Raw genomic sequence first — 13,883 nt, forward strand, 5'->3', positions numbered from 1 at the left:
AGCATAGTAGCTCACTTCAGACAAAGCTTATATTGACGTCTGATTTACTCATATTCTTTTCCACGTAACCAGAGAATCAGCAAATATGTGTTGATTTGACTTAGATATGCTATCCAAAAGCCCAAGGCCCAATTTTGCAAACATTTCCATATGCCCCTGTTCAGTTCTCCAGGTTGCAGCGTAAACCTTGACTTTTCTAATATTAAATTCATTAAATAGTCACAAATCCGTTTTCAATTCTAAAAGAAAATATTGGCAAGTCAGAGGAACATAATTGAAAATAGACATCTGTCATGAGCTCAAGAGTTAAACCAGCTCAAATGTCATCTAGTCATATTCAGCAAGTTCCAAGCTTGGAGAAAGAATTACATTCCAAGGACTTCAAGCCTTTATATCACTTGAAACTTCCATTTACTCCATAAAACTTGATGATCAAAAGACAGAAATATCCAAGAAGCTAGAGAACTTCTTTTCTGTTTGTATAAGGTTAGTAACCCTTAGAGATTCTTTACAAAATATGTAAGGGATGTCCGACTCCCTTGTACAGACAGTGGATCTATTCTGTGGGAAAAGGCAAGTCTTGGAAACTGCAGTTTTGAGGAGCCAGGCTCCAGAGAGCATCTTCACGAAGCGGGTTACCATCCTTAGCCCATCCTGTGACTACAGTCTTTGGGTGATGGAGTCTGGCTGCTTAGGTTCCAATCTTGGCTGGGTGAGCTTGTAAAGCCTACATGACCTCTCTAAGCCTCAGTCATCTCAACTGTAAAATGGGGATGATAATAACAGTGCCTGCTTCATAAGGCAGCTGTGACGATTAAACAAGGTAATGCATGAAACACTGCTTAGCATCATGCCTGTCATATGATCCACTCTCAATAAACATTCTCAAATAAGATCTACAAATAAAACAAGGGGACTAGATACGTTTGAAGGCATCCTTCTAATCACCAAATTTAATGATCATAAGCCTGGACTAATAAGATAAAGGTATGACCTACATAAAACAATTATAGGCCTATAGTTAGGGCCTATATGACTTTTAGTCACATAGGGCCTATACCCCTTCACAGGTATGTCAGTGCGTGAAGTTCCCCTATTACAAGTATCTTTCTATGGTTAGGCTCTGTCCTCTATTCAAGGACAAGTATGTTGGAAGTACATTTAATTGATCAGATTCTCTCTGATGGATAGTGAGATGGTAACAAGTCAGAATGGGGGAGAGAAACAGTACAATCATGATGGGGATGGAAGAAGCATGGGAGAAATAGGACCTGAGCACAGCACAGCCAAGGAAAGAAAGGCCTTGGGTGGCAGGCAGGGCACTGGATGACCCTGGAAAATAAGGGAGTAGAAAGGAGGTTCCCAGGGCCTGGGGTACAGTACAGGGAGAGAAGAGCCATGAAAAGAGATGTTAAACAGCCAAAGAGAAATATCATTGATATTTTTATTTTATCTGGCAAATGCCTTGTGTGAAGCCACCCTATAACATCCATTCAACACTGTGCCTGGTATTGTATGAAACAAATGAAACAAACCTGGCTCTCACCTCCTGGGAGCCTGCCACCAGAATCCAGGACCATGACGATTTCAATAAAGAAATCAGACTCTGTGAGCCCAGCAGGACTTCACTCATGCAGATGAAGATAAAGTATCCTATTAAGCTCACTAATTTTTAAATAGCTTCAAAGTTTTGCCTCAGATTCAGCCTTCGAATTAATCACGGTTGCAAAACTGCTTCTAAGGAAAGTAGGCCTCTCCTGCTGATCGGGAGATGCCCAGTTTTAACCACACGCCCTGCCAGTTTGGAAGCGCTCCCACCCATTGGCACAAATGCCTCTACACGCTAAATCTTTCCCATGAGTGGACAGAAAGCCACAGGCTCAGAGGCCAGTGGGCAGACCCCTCCCTACCGTCACCTCCCTGCCTTCCAGCGCCAGGGCTGTTGTGCTTTAAGTTTTAGCTGGGCCCACATACACTTGAGTGGATCCTACAGAATGTCTGTACCTCAAGAAAAAGAGCAATCTCACTAATAGTTACTGGCTCGGAAAGGATAACACTTAGGAAGAAAGTTAATTATATGAATTAAATGCAGCTTGTTTCTCTTTTTGAAGTACATTTTTTTCATGCCTTGAGGAGGGTGATTTATAGACACATTTGTCTCTCTTTAGAGAAAATTAATTCCAGTTGGTGTTCTGGGCAGAAATGGAGAGAAGGGAAGGAGACAAAGCAGTTCTTCCTTCTCCGCTGCCCCAACTGCAGGTCTGCACTATGCCTTGCTGTGGCCTCGCGTGGTCCACACGGCAGGGGCGAAGGGCCTGAATCGGTCCCCACACATTTTGCTACCATCCAAAACTTCTAAGCTCCACCATCATTTTCTGACGGAGCAAACAATTTCTTTTAAAGATGATTTCAAAATAAGAGGGGAGACAATGCCATACCCCAAGAACAAGTGAGCAGAGCCTTGTAAACATCTCAGCCCCTGTTTACATGCATTAGGCCATATGCTTTGGAGCCATAACATTTTAATCCAGCTTTTCAACATGAATGGTAATAATAGTCATCATATGCTGGGTACTCACCACAGCCAGTCACTCTGCTAAATATTTGAGGAGGATTATCTAATTAAATGCTCAAAACAACCCCATGCAGTAGGTACTGTTATTACTTCCAGACTCCCTTACACCAAAGTTAGGGCGCTGAACAGCTGTTCCAGCCCCTTTGAGCACCAGGCTACCCTCATTCATAGCACACAAATGTGGAGGATATTTAGGTCTAGTACCTTTGCAATCAAAAGCAGAAAACCATTTCTGAGTTTATGCATTTGTTTTCCAAGAACAATTCTACAAATCTAACGGCATTATTTGTTCAGGAAATTAAGAGTTCACAAGATAAAAGATTTCCCTTTCTTGAAAAATCTATTACAACATTTTTTATGGTGGCGGACACGGGGAGGGTGGGTTGGTATTATGTTAAAACTGCAATTGTATACAGATGCTTTAAGAGTACATCTAGGTAACTACAGTTGAGTATCCAGTAAAGTAAAATATCCCCGTAAGTGATCTAATTTAAAAACCAACCCTTCTGATTGTAAGATGAAAAGCAGAGGCCCAGAGAGGTCACAGAACTTGTCTGGAATCATCCAGAGAGAGGCAAAGCCAGCAATGAACCTCAGGTCTCCTGATTATTAATCCAGAATTCCTTCCACTTCTCCATTCTGCCTCCTAGCCTTAAAACAGAAAGACCAGGTGGGACAAAGTAGACTAGAGAAACACAGCATTCTGCCAATAATAAACCATCAAGGCGTTATTTAGTGCTCTACCTTTTAGAAAAAGATGTGCCCCCAGATTTAATGTATCTTGTGTGGTTCTCATGAAGATGCTGCTGCCTGGCAAGTGCATCTCCATCCCAGGCTCTGCCTGCCCTCTTTCCCGTCTTCCTTCATCACTTGGAAGGCACAGGTTTCCTTAAAAGTATTCATCCTGGCAGCAGAGAATATAAAAAGAAAATTGTCCTTTGCCACACACATTCAGAAACTACATGCATGAAACCACCAGGCAGACATGAGATAGACAAGTCAAATTTTTCATTTGGAATTTGGTAGCTTTGCCGAAAGTTCAACATGATGGTTAACAACATTGTCACATTATTCGCAAGATGAGGAATTACACACTAAGCAGATCACTCTTCTGTTGGTGGTGGAGAACTGGGTGTTTTCCAGGGTTGCTACCAAAATGACAGGAGTGTCACTTCCTCCATCCCCCTGACTCCAGTTATTAGTTCTAGAATGGCCATGGGATTCAAATGGATAATGAGATTCAGGTATATGGTGGAATTATTGGGAAAGAGAAGTTGAGCTGGTAGGCTATACCTAGAGCTCTGGAGTGGGTTGGAGAGTCAAGGGCACAGGTGCAAAGAACTTATCTGAGAATGAAATCAGTGAAGTGCAAAGCCAAGTGAATAGATGGAGAGAACATGAGACAAGATCCTGATAAGGTTTGAGCAACCAGATCCAGCCACACCTGAGGCCAACAATTCAATCCCCTGTTTTACTTAAGACACTTTGAACAGGGTTTCTGTCACTTGCAAGCAAAAGAGCCTTGACTAATACACCCATATTTATCCTTCAAAATCCAATTTAATTGCTGTCTCCTCTGTTTGACTTTTCCTGAGGATCCCATATTGAGAGGTAGCTATTTGCTCACCTTATACTATTTGTCTTTACAGCTACTTCTCTAACTGTTCTCTTCATTCTGTATGGTTAGACTCAGATTTACAGTAGAGTTAATGTCTTAATCATTGACTTTCTAATACTTGTCCAAAGCCTCAGACATAGTACATACTCAATATATGTGTTGAACTGAATTGAATTTGATTCTCAATACTGTTTCAGGGAACACTGAACCCTTCAATGGTTTCCTATTACACTTAGAATAAAGTCTAACCACTCTGCCATGAGCAACAGGGCCCTACACAATCAGCCTGCCTCTCCCATCTAAGCTCCTTCTGCAGTGGCTCAATGCTTCTCCTTGAGTGCACCAAGCCTGTCCCTACCTCAGAGTCTTTGCATTTGCTGTTCCTTCTTCCAGGAAAGCTCTTCTCACAGATATTGCAGAGACCACTCCACTACGTCACTCAGGAATCTGCTCAATTGTCTCCTTACCGAAGAGACTTTCTCTGACAATCTTATCCAAAATAACACTTCCATCACTCTCCAGCCCTCACCCTGCTTATCTTTTTCATGACATCTTTTTCAGACATATCGCTGCCTGACCATCTGGTACATATTTATTTCTTTCATTATCACTGCTTTCACCTCTGGAATGTGCGAATGCAGGGATTTTTTCTGTTTTGTTCACAACTGTATTCCTAGCACCTAAGAATTTTTGTGTTCTCAAAATATTGGCTGCTATACATTTTTAAAATAACCTTAAATTTAAAAGGATGAAAAATAGCAAACCTTAAGATTGAAACCAACATATGCAAATGAACTGTTCGTTAAATTGTAACATAATCACCCTGGAAAAAAACAGAATTAATTCCCTGCTAGGGCAGGGAAAGTACAAGATAATCCTATAACTTATAACTAATTTGTGCCAAAGAGCAAGGAAATGCTCAAAGGCTAATGGGGACAAGCGGGGACAATGTGTCAAAAGGACACAGGAGCCAGCCTGAAGGGTTCCCATTGATCAAATATAGGAAAATACAAGCATCAAAAACAATAATGATAGCAATAAAATTTAACACAGCAAACAGAATTTACAATCCATGAGTCCCCAGTGATATTTTTAAAGTACATATCAGAGAAGAGGAAGAAGGAAAGATGTTCTCTACAGAAGAATGCCAGATGATATCTAAAGGAAGATAGATCAGAAAAATCACCATTTTATAACCCCCAGTGTAATAACTGATTCAGACAGGAATCACCAGTGGATGCTAAAACTACTTGGTGACATATTTGGTGTATGTGTTGGGGGAAACAGATGTTCACATGGTCTCAGATTATTTATTAATTTCAAAGGGAAAATGGTACCTTTTCAATGGTGAGATCTGGCAGATACCATCTTGACTAAGTGACCAGTAATGGAACAAAGATGTTATATGCCTTCTGATGTGATTGAATAGAAAGCAAACAACATCTTCTATGTGGTGTTCTTGCCAAATGTTTTCAGTGAATCTAAGCATTGGAAAAGAGTCAGACAAAGTCAGAAAATGGGACATTCTACAAGGCACCTTGTCTAGACTCCAGATAATCATCATCACAAATGACAACAACACCAACAAAGACATGGTACCGAGACATGACAACCCACTGTGATATATGAATCTTTATTGGGCACTGAATTTTTAAAACTACGTTATGGAGGACATCTGGGGGATAATTGGAGAATTTTTTATATGGGCTGAATTAATATTGATGTGTGTGTGTGTATATACTGAATGAATAAACCACAAGTGTCATAATATATTTCAGTCCTGAAGATGTTGGAAGCATGCAAGAAAACATGACTTCAACTCACCTCCCCAGTGGCATAAAAGTCATTGTCTTTATAGTCAGAGAACAACTGGAAAAACTGAGTAAGTGCACTGCAAAAAGAAGAACAACAATAAAAATCACTCGGAATCATGCTACACAATTTCACCCTTGGACAACAGGCTCCACATTTGAATTAAACTATTATGCTATAAGTTCCTGTAGGCATTTTTTCAACGTCTCATGTGCGTAACACTCCATACTCTGTGGATGGTTAGAAGAATACTTGTGGGCTTACTTTGTGATACTCAAAGTTGAGACAAGTGAACATCAACACTCTGGGAAGGTTTCCAATTCCCTGGGTTACCAACTTGGATCACCCACCTGTTGAGGGGACCCTTGAGCAAAGTGCTACAGGCTTTCACCTATTACTTAGCAATTTGTGGAGTTAGTTCTGCAAACCTTATGACCCTATTAATCTCGGGTAGCGGTGAGGTAATGGGAACCTTAGTTGCTTACCAACCTCTCTCTGTGGGGAAGCTGAACATTTCTATATTCTAATGGGGCTCCCAGCATTTCAGTGTTTTAATAACCAAAGAACAGAAAAGGTGTAAAACGACTGTAGTCTAAGGGAAAACCACCAAATGGTCACAGACATTGAAGTAAATGCACAGTGGCCTCCAGGGTCAAAAGAATCACATTTAGGAAAGAATGCCAACAGCCACCTTGGTAAGCTGAAATAGATTTAAACAGCCTCCAGCAATTATTTTATAATAAGCAAGAAAAGGGTGGATTATTGAATCATTCTCTACTTGAACAAAATCTTTCAGAAAGGAAACAAAAACTTGTGAAACTCAGAAGCTTTATGAATGTTTTGACCCAGATTGCAATGCCTGAGAAACTAGGCAGGGTTTCTGTTCCAGTTTCCTGCTGAGGGACTAAAAGACGTAAACCAGCCAGTGAACATGAAAGGCAAGGAGGCCCTGCAAAACCAGGAGAAAGAGAAAGTTCAAGGGTCACCCAGAGGCAAAACTGGGTCATTACAATCACCATGATCCTGGAAATACTTAATTTTCAAAGGCTTCATAAAAACCCACCATTAAGCTCTACTGTAGAGTTTCAGTTTATTTCTCTGTTTATTATTTATAGTAACTAAAATCTTTGTAGCAACTAAATCTGGGAAGCTGCATTACACAGCGTCCATGTTTGTGCTGGCAATGAGCTAGCTTTAGAGCTGATATAAAAATAGGAGTTTATTCTCCAGCCTTCCCTCTCCAAACTTCAGGCTAAAAACTGCTTGCCTTTCTCTCTGCCTGCTAGTTGGAATGGCAATAGACATTTTAATATAGTAAAGCTGAACTAAGCCTTGTGCTTTAGCTTAAAGCTTATTTCCTTAAAGAATTTGTTGGAGGATTGTCAGGGCTGCTAGATTTAGCAAATAAAAACAAAAGATGTACAATTAAATTTGAGTTTCAGATAAACAACAAATAATGTTTCAGTATAAATATGTTCCAAATATTTCACGCGCCATACATAGATTAAAACATTATTCGTTGTTCATCTGAAATTCAAATTTAACAGGGCATTCTGTATTTTATCTGACAATCTTAGCTGAAGGAGATAATCTCCTAGGTTGCTTCCAGCCTGAAAAAGCAGGATTATCTAGCTGAAGTTTCCAAGGCAAGGTCCCACTTGAGGAAGCTATCACAGAGATTTAATTTCACAGTAGGATATGAACAAAAATTTGGCTAATCATAGCAAGGCCTTAGTAGGTCTTTCTTAAATGGGAACGAAGAATAAAAAAAATAAATTTAGTAAGTGCACGTACACATATCATTTGCTCATTGAACTGTGTTTTCATCAAGGACTATACCATTATGTGGTGAAGGGTTGTTTCAAAATAATACCTAGAATCATGCTCACATAAAATTGCAAATTTTAGAAGTAGAAACGCCAAAATACATAAGGCATAATACATACACGTGTGTGCCGTGCACTCCATGCATTTACTCAGGCACAAACGCCACATGGCACACAAGGCATGCCTCTTCCAGGTGTTTCCATTTGACGACCTTGCTGGCATTGTGCCAAGGCCTTGTCAATTTGAGTCAAATTTTAGTCAAAGGCTACCTGGTGGCAGAAAGGTACATTAAAGGACAATAGGATGAAACACAGATTGCAAGGGTGAATGAGTAGGAGAAAATACTCCTCAGATAATTTTTTTTAAAGGGAAGATGGGTTCGGGGCAGAGAAGATAGACGTAAATGATAACGCATTATAGATCCAAAGACAGCCTTGGACTTTGGTCAGCTCTAGTGGAGTCAGGGTCATAGTAACTACAAGACATCCAGGAGAAATGAGGTTAAAATAATCTCAGCAGAAGCTCCGTACCAACAAAAGCCAAACAAGGTATAGCTTTTGTTGCTGACAGGCTGAAAGAAGCACAGCAACAAGAATCTCAGTGGTTTCGTTCTGTTGCATCAGATCAGGAGCCATCCTCTGCATTCATTCATTCCACTTCTAGTATGGCCAGGCCATGATCTCTGCCTGCACCCATCATGCAGTATTGTTCTAATTAAATATACGAAACCTGTTTCATAGTCACACTGTCATGAAGCTTTGTTTAGCAATACATACTATCTCCCATGCAAACCAATACGTGGAATAGAATAGCAGCATTTCTGTCTGGCCGCTAAGAAGATAACTTCAGGCACACTGGGAGAGTGGGGACTGGGGAGCTTGCTTACTACTGTATCAGCAGCACCAGGAACCATGTCGGGCACATAGTAGGCAATCAAAAAATAGTGGTACATGCCGTGGAGTGGCTGGGCCCATGAGCCACGGCTGCTGAGCCTGCGCGTCCGGAGCCTGTGCTCTGCAACGGGAGAGGCCACAACAGTGAGAGGCCCGCGTACCACACACACACACACAAAAATAGTGGTAGAGGGAGAGTGGCACCAGCTGGTCTACTCCAGTTAGAAAATTTATTATTCTTTAGGAAATTTATATATTTTTCTAAACCAGAGCGGCATTGTGGTCCTAAACACATTCCAAATAGAAAAAAAAAAAAATTTAAACATCTTGTTAGTGAAAAAGTTTCACTTCCAAACACAAAGAAAAGCAGCCTAAATGTGAATGTCAAATGTCTTTAGGAGTCTCCTTACAGCCGTGCACTAATAATAGTGAAAAGGAATTGGATTTTCAGAAAAAAAGAAAGATGGTTTTCAAAGGGAGAAAAAGAATGTTCTACTCTTTAGACCAATAGTAGACAATTTATAGGTTTCAAAGCGACCTTCTTATTCCAAACACCCATCTGGACAGCTGGAGAGAAGACTCTAGTCACAAAGGGAAACAAATAGTGCAAACCATAAAGGAAACAGCTGAAATCAGTTTTCTGCACTACTCTTGATTAACTACTTTCCAGTTCTAAGAGCCTGAAGCAAAAAGAACTAAAGCAGCTATAAACAATGGATGCTTTGAAATAGGTTCTCTTTACATGTCTTGCAAGAGGAGATGAACCACATGTCAGCAGTAAATATCCACTCAGAGGGTCAACTGGAAGCTGTGACCATCTCTGGGGGAGGGGCAAGAGAGCCAGAAAAGGAAGGGCAAGGGTGCAAGGCTCCGGCTTAGAGGGTCTGATGAATTTCTTTAATACAGACCCTCCGCCCTCAGGGTGTTTGCTAGTTAAACAACTGAGGTTGTTTGGATTTAAGCCAAAAGAGGGTTGGAGTAGGAGGAGGGTATGGGGGAGAAGTAGGTTTCCGATCTGAAAAATGAGAGCTCACAGTCAGTGCTAAATGAGAAAGACATGGCGCTTGAGTAAACTTGTAAAAGACGGCCGGCAGGATTATGTCTGTGGCGGGAAAAAGGAGGTGCGTGAGCTGCGGGCAGGGAGGAGACCCCTGTCAGGATCTGGCTAATCTGCCCCCAGGACCCATTCATTGTATCTGGAAGCAGAAGTGTGGGTCCTATCCAGCCCGCCTAGAAACTGAATGAAAGTGTTAAAATAATGGGACATGTGGCAGATGAAAGTGTGCAAGACAGACAACAACCATATCATTTTCTGGGGCAGCAGAGAAGAGAGAAAAATCTCTGGGAGAGAGGCCGGAAGTTCTTCCTTCCTCTCCCCCACTCTCACCCCTCCCAGCCATTGGCCTTGGGGAGAAAGAAGAATAAAACGGAAAGCTTTTGTCAGAGATCAAAAAACTCTGACTCCTGTTAGATTCACTTTCACTTTGGGGATTGGTTGGGTTTGCTCACCAAGTAATTAGCAGAATGAGTGTTTGGTAAAAGTGGGGGGCAGGGTAAAGGAGCTAGTTAACTCTTCCTGGCCACTAGGATTCTTTTAGTAAATTATTACAATGCGTAAAGGGGTGCCCTAGTGATCTGAAAGAATCCAGGACTTGGTCTCTAGTAATAATTTACAGACTGAAAAAAAAAAATGTGACCGAATAAGAACGGTCACTTACTTTAAAAACAAGTACTAAAAAATAGCTATAATGAATGTAAGAAAAAGAAAGGAAGACATTATACGTATACTGTTTGATCAGGCTTACAACGTCACATTTTCCTTAATTTATTTTTTAGTAAAAGAATAATTTTGTAATATGAAGGGAAAAGTAAGAGACTCGCTAACAAGCTGAGCTTTCAGCCTGGAAAAGGCATGAAGGAGAAACACAAGAGTAAAAAACTGCATTTTGTGAAGGCCACAAAAGGAGGAATCCTGGGAAAGAAAACAAACAAACATCCAAGATGTTGTTTCCCGGCAAGAGCTAAGTTCAATATAATGTTGGAAAGCAAGCAGAAACCTCTTAGGCATCTAGGTGAAAGGTTGGAAAATCATCTTTGGTTGAACAATTCTGCTCTGTTTCCATTGTTTTTCAAAAGCTATGTTTACAAAATTAAAATTATGCCTTAAGATGTCAGTTCTTCTTGCTACTTTCTGTACTTTCATACTTATCAATGATAACGTAATAAAGTGGAAAATAGGCCGTGTGCGCGCACACACACCCCTCACATAGAAGTATTCTTAAAAGATCTTCAGGAAATGGACTATGAAGACCAATCAATAATACTTCTAGGGCTTCCCTGGTGGCTCAGTGGTTGAGAGTCCGCCTGCCGATGCAGGGGACACAGGTTCATGCCCCGGTCCGGGAAGATCCCACATGCTGCGGAGCGGCTGGGCCCGTGAGCCATGGCCGCTGAGCCTGCACGTCCGGAGCCTGTGCTCCGCAACGGGAGAGGCCACAACAGTGAGAGGCCCGCGCACCGCAAAAAATAAAAATATAAATAATAATAATAATACTTCTACTACTGGAAGAATTTTCCTGTTGAAATAGAAAAACGTTTGGTCTGAAGAAGGCTGAAAGAGTCAAGGCCTTTTACCTGTATAAGTCTCGTGCCACATCGTCCTCATCTACTGCATATCCCTGGAGATGTTCAGTAAAACTGAAGCCTGTGCCCACCTGAAGGTGAAATAAATAAGCAGGTATAAACATAGAGAAACACATGTCCTGCTGAGAGATACCACCTGGGAAAGAAATCAATCTTATTCCAAAGGCCATGACTTTGACCTCAGATTTTTGCCATCACCCACATGCACTCAGCCGTCCTTGCAGGAGGATGCTGCATGTCACCTAGGTCCCCCTTCCCTCCTCCAAGCCCCAACAAAAGAGCAGCGCAAAGCTCTGCCCTGACGTCAGTGACTGAGCTGTGCTGATCCTGCAGCGGGGACCCTGCCAGATGTTGCTTTAAGAACAAGAAATTCACCTTTCCTGGCTCCTGCTACAGTATCAAAAGACCTCAAGTTGTCTCCTCTCTGAAACCTGGAGGGTGCACTGCTCTGCCTGCTAAGAAGGAACTTGGGCTGGAGATAAAAGATAGTTGTGTGTGTGTGTAGTTATTTTTTCCCATTTCTTTATTTATGGGGAATATGGCCACTAAGCCCTTTCACCTTCAGCAGACAAGGGGCTTTAAAATAAAGATTAGCTTTAAACTAATATTTCCTTATACCTAGAAGTTCATGGACAACTGAGCTGTAAATCAATAGAAGAAGCTACTATTTATTTTGGGTCAATAATATACATAAGGAATGCACCCCCTCCACACACACCAGTTGTAAATACTTTTGCTTTTGTTTTTTCTCCAAACACCCAAGAGAACAGGACATTTAATTAAACTTTTATTTAAATATGGTATTATAGACTAGGAAAAAGGATGGTTGACAAAACATGGGGGAGGGCAAGAATGCTGGACTTTATTCTCCCTATTTTTCTGTTTTATCTTTGAACCATCTGGGAAATGAAAGAAGTCAGAGGAATTAGTTAGAGGACAAAGAAGAAACTCCCAATCTGCAGAAGCTGACCCTAAAGTTACTTTCCTATACTGCAGTTTATAGGATTTAATTTCATAAGAACTTCCTAAGGAGAATTCCACCTTTTGCTCCCCCTGAGATGAGGCATTCTGTTCACTGTGATAAGTGACGGGGGCCAGTTTTGACCTTTTATATCTAGAACTCAGTTTTTAAAAGATTAGGACTTCCCATACTATACAATAACCCATGCTATAGCGAAACCCATAGCATCAGGAGAAAGAAACTAATCCCTTATCCTGGATGGTATAATTCAGTGATCAGGACATTTTATAAGATTAGAAATGAGGGAAGGAGAGAAGGTAGCAAGTAAAATCCCCAAACTTGGATGTAATGATACATGTTAGAAAAGTTAAATTTCAAATGTGTTCTTTAAATAGACAATTATATTTTAAAAAGAAAAAAATTAAATCTGTATTTTTTTCTATTTCTTAAATGTACTTAATGAAAGAAAAAAGACAAGAGAGACCAACACTGCCATTTCACAGGACCCTGGGGATACTCACTGGATTATCAATGTAGAGCATGGAAAATATAGTGGTCCAAGGAAAGTCTCTGGCACGTACTAATAAAGCAGAGAAGAGGTTTTAGACTGGGTCATTAATAAAACATCCCATCTAATGCCTAGCTCTGGTTAGGAGCCCAACACGCCTGCCTGTCCTCTTCAGGTGAGCGAACCCTTGGTGTCCCTCTGACGTTGCATTATACTCTCATAGTAGGGAACAGATACCGGCGCCTTTTTCTTCTCCCCTCCTCTCCTTTACTTTTCCCAGAACCAGAGAGTTTCTACATCTAAGATGAACTTGGGAAACAAAACCCCGTGCAACTGGTTCATGCAGAAACACCCATCAACCAGGGATGTAATAAACCCATCTGCCCAAATTGGGTGAATCATCCTTAATGTCCAGTTCTCCAGAATCTGCTTCCTCCCATCCAATGCTGAAGAGAACCACAACTTCAACAGAATTGTGTACATGAATATACTGAGTCACAAACTGGTTCACCCTCCAAATTCTGACCCAGGGAAAGTAAACAGTCTCCCCTCCCCACCAAAAACATGAGATGGAGGTAAACCTGGGTTAGAGCTGGATGTGGTTCCTTCTCCATTCCTTCCTTCATGCCAGCCCCAGCCCTCAGTATCTTGCTTCCAAGATATCCGATCATTCATGTGACTGAACCGTACAGTGTTCAGTTCATGTGAATAACTAGGGATACAATTCCACCCATTTGTCCTACGCAAAAGGGCTTACCCAAATAGTAATAAATACCAACTGCTTTCATAAGCCCGGATTGCTTGAGTCAGGAGGAGACTAGCAGAACAAAGCTTGGAACCTTTCACCCAAATTTTAAGGGAGAAAGCAGCCCAGCCAGGACACGCACCCTGGTGGCTCCTCCTTCTTGGACAAACGTTGCCAGAAAGTTACGTTTTTATAATCTGGAACTGTAAAGCTATTACTAGTGGCTCACTGCTCACTCTAAGTTATTTCTAGAGCAGATATAAGGTTCAAATGAAAAACTCTCCATGGGAAAACAGAGTCC

At 41.2% G+C, this 13,883-nt stretch overlaps 1 protein-coding gene across 1 annotated transcript in view; it reads right to left on the bottom strand.

The window, feature by feature from the left end:
- CPVL (carboxypeptidase vitellogenic like) overlaps positions 1–13,883 on the bottom strand; it is a 99,537-nt gene that overhangs the window by 62,659 nt on the left and 22,995 nt on the right. Inside the window, exons 4-6 of the mRNA XM_024755008.1 lie at positions 12,851–12,909; positions 11,360–11,439; positions 6,018–6,084 (exon numbers count right to left, since the gene is read on the bottom strand). Coding sequence (XP_024610776.1) covers positions 6,018–6,084; positions 11,360–11,439; positions 12,851–12,909 — 206 coding nt within the window. The remainder of the gene's footprint in view (positions 1–6,017; positions 6,085–11,359; positions 11,440–12,850; positions 12,910–13,883) is intronic.

The sequence above is a fragment of the Neophocaena asiaeorientalis genome, unplaced genomic scaffold, assembly GCF_003031525.2.
Source record: "Neophocaena asiaeorientalis asiaeorientalis breed wild unplaced genomic scaffold, Neophocaena_asiaeorientalis_V1.1 scaffold36, whole genome shotgun sequence".
NCBI lineage: Eukaryota > Metazoa > Chordata > Mammalia > Artiodactyla > Phocoenidae > Neophocaena > Neophocaena asiaeorientalis.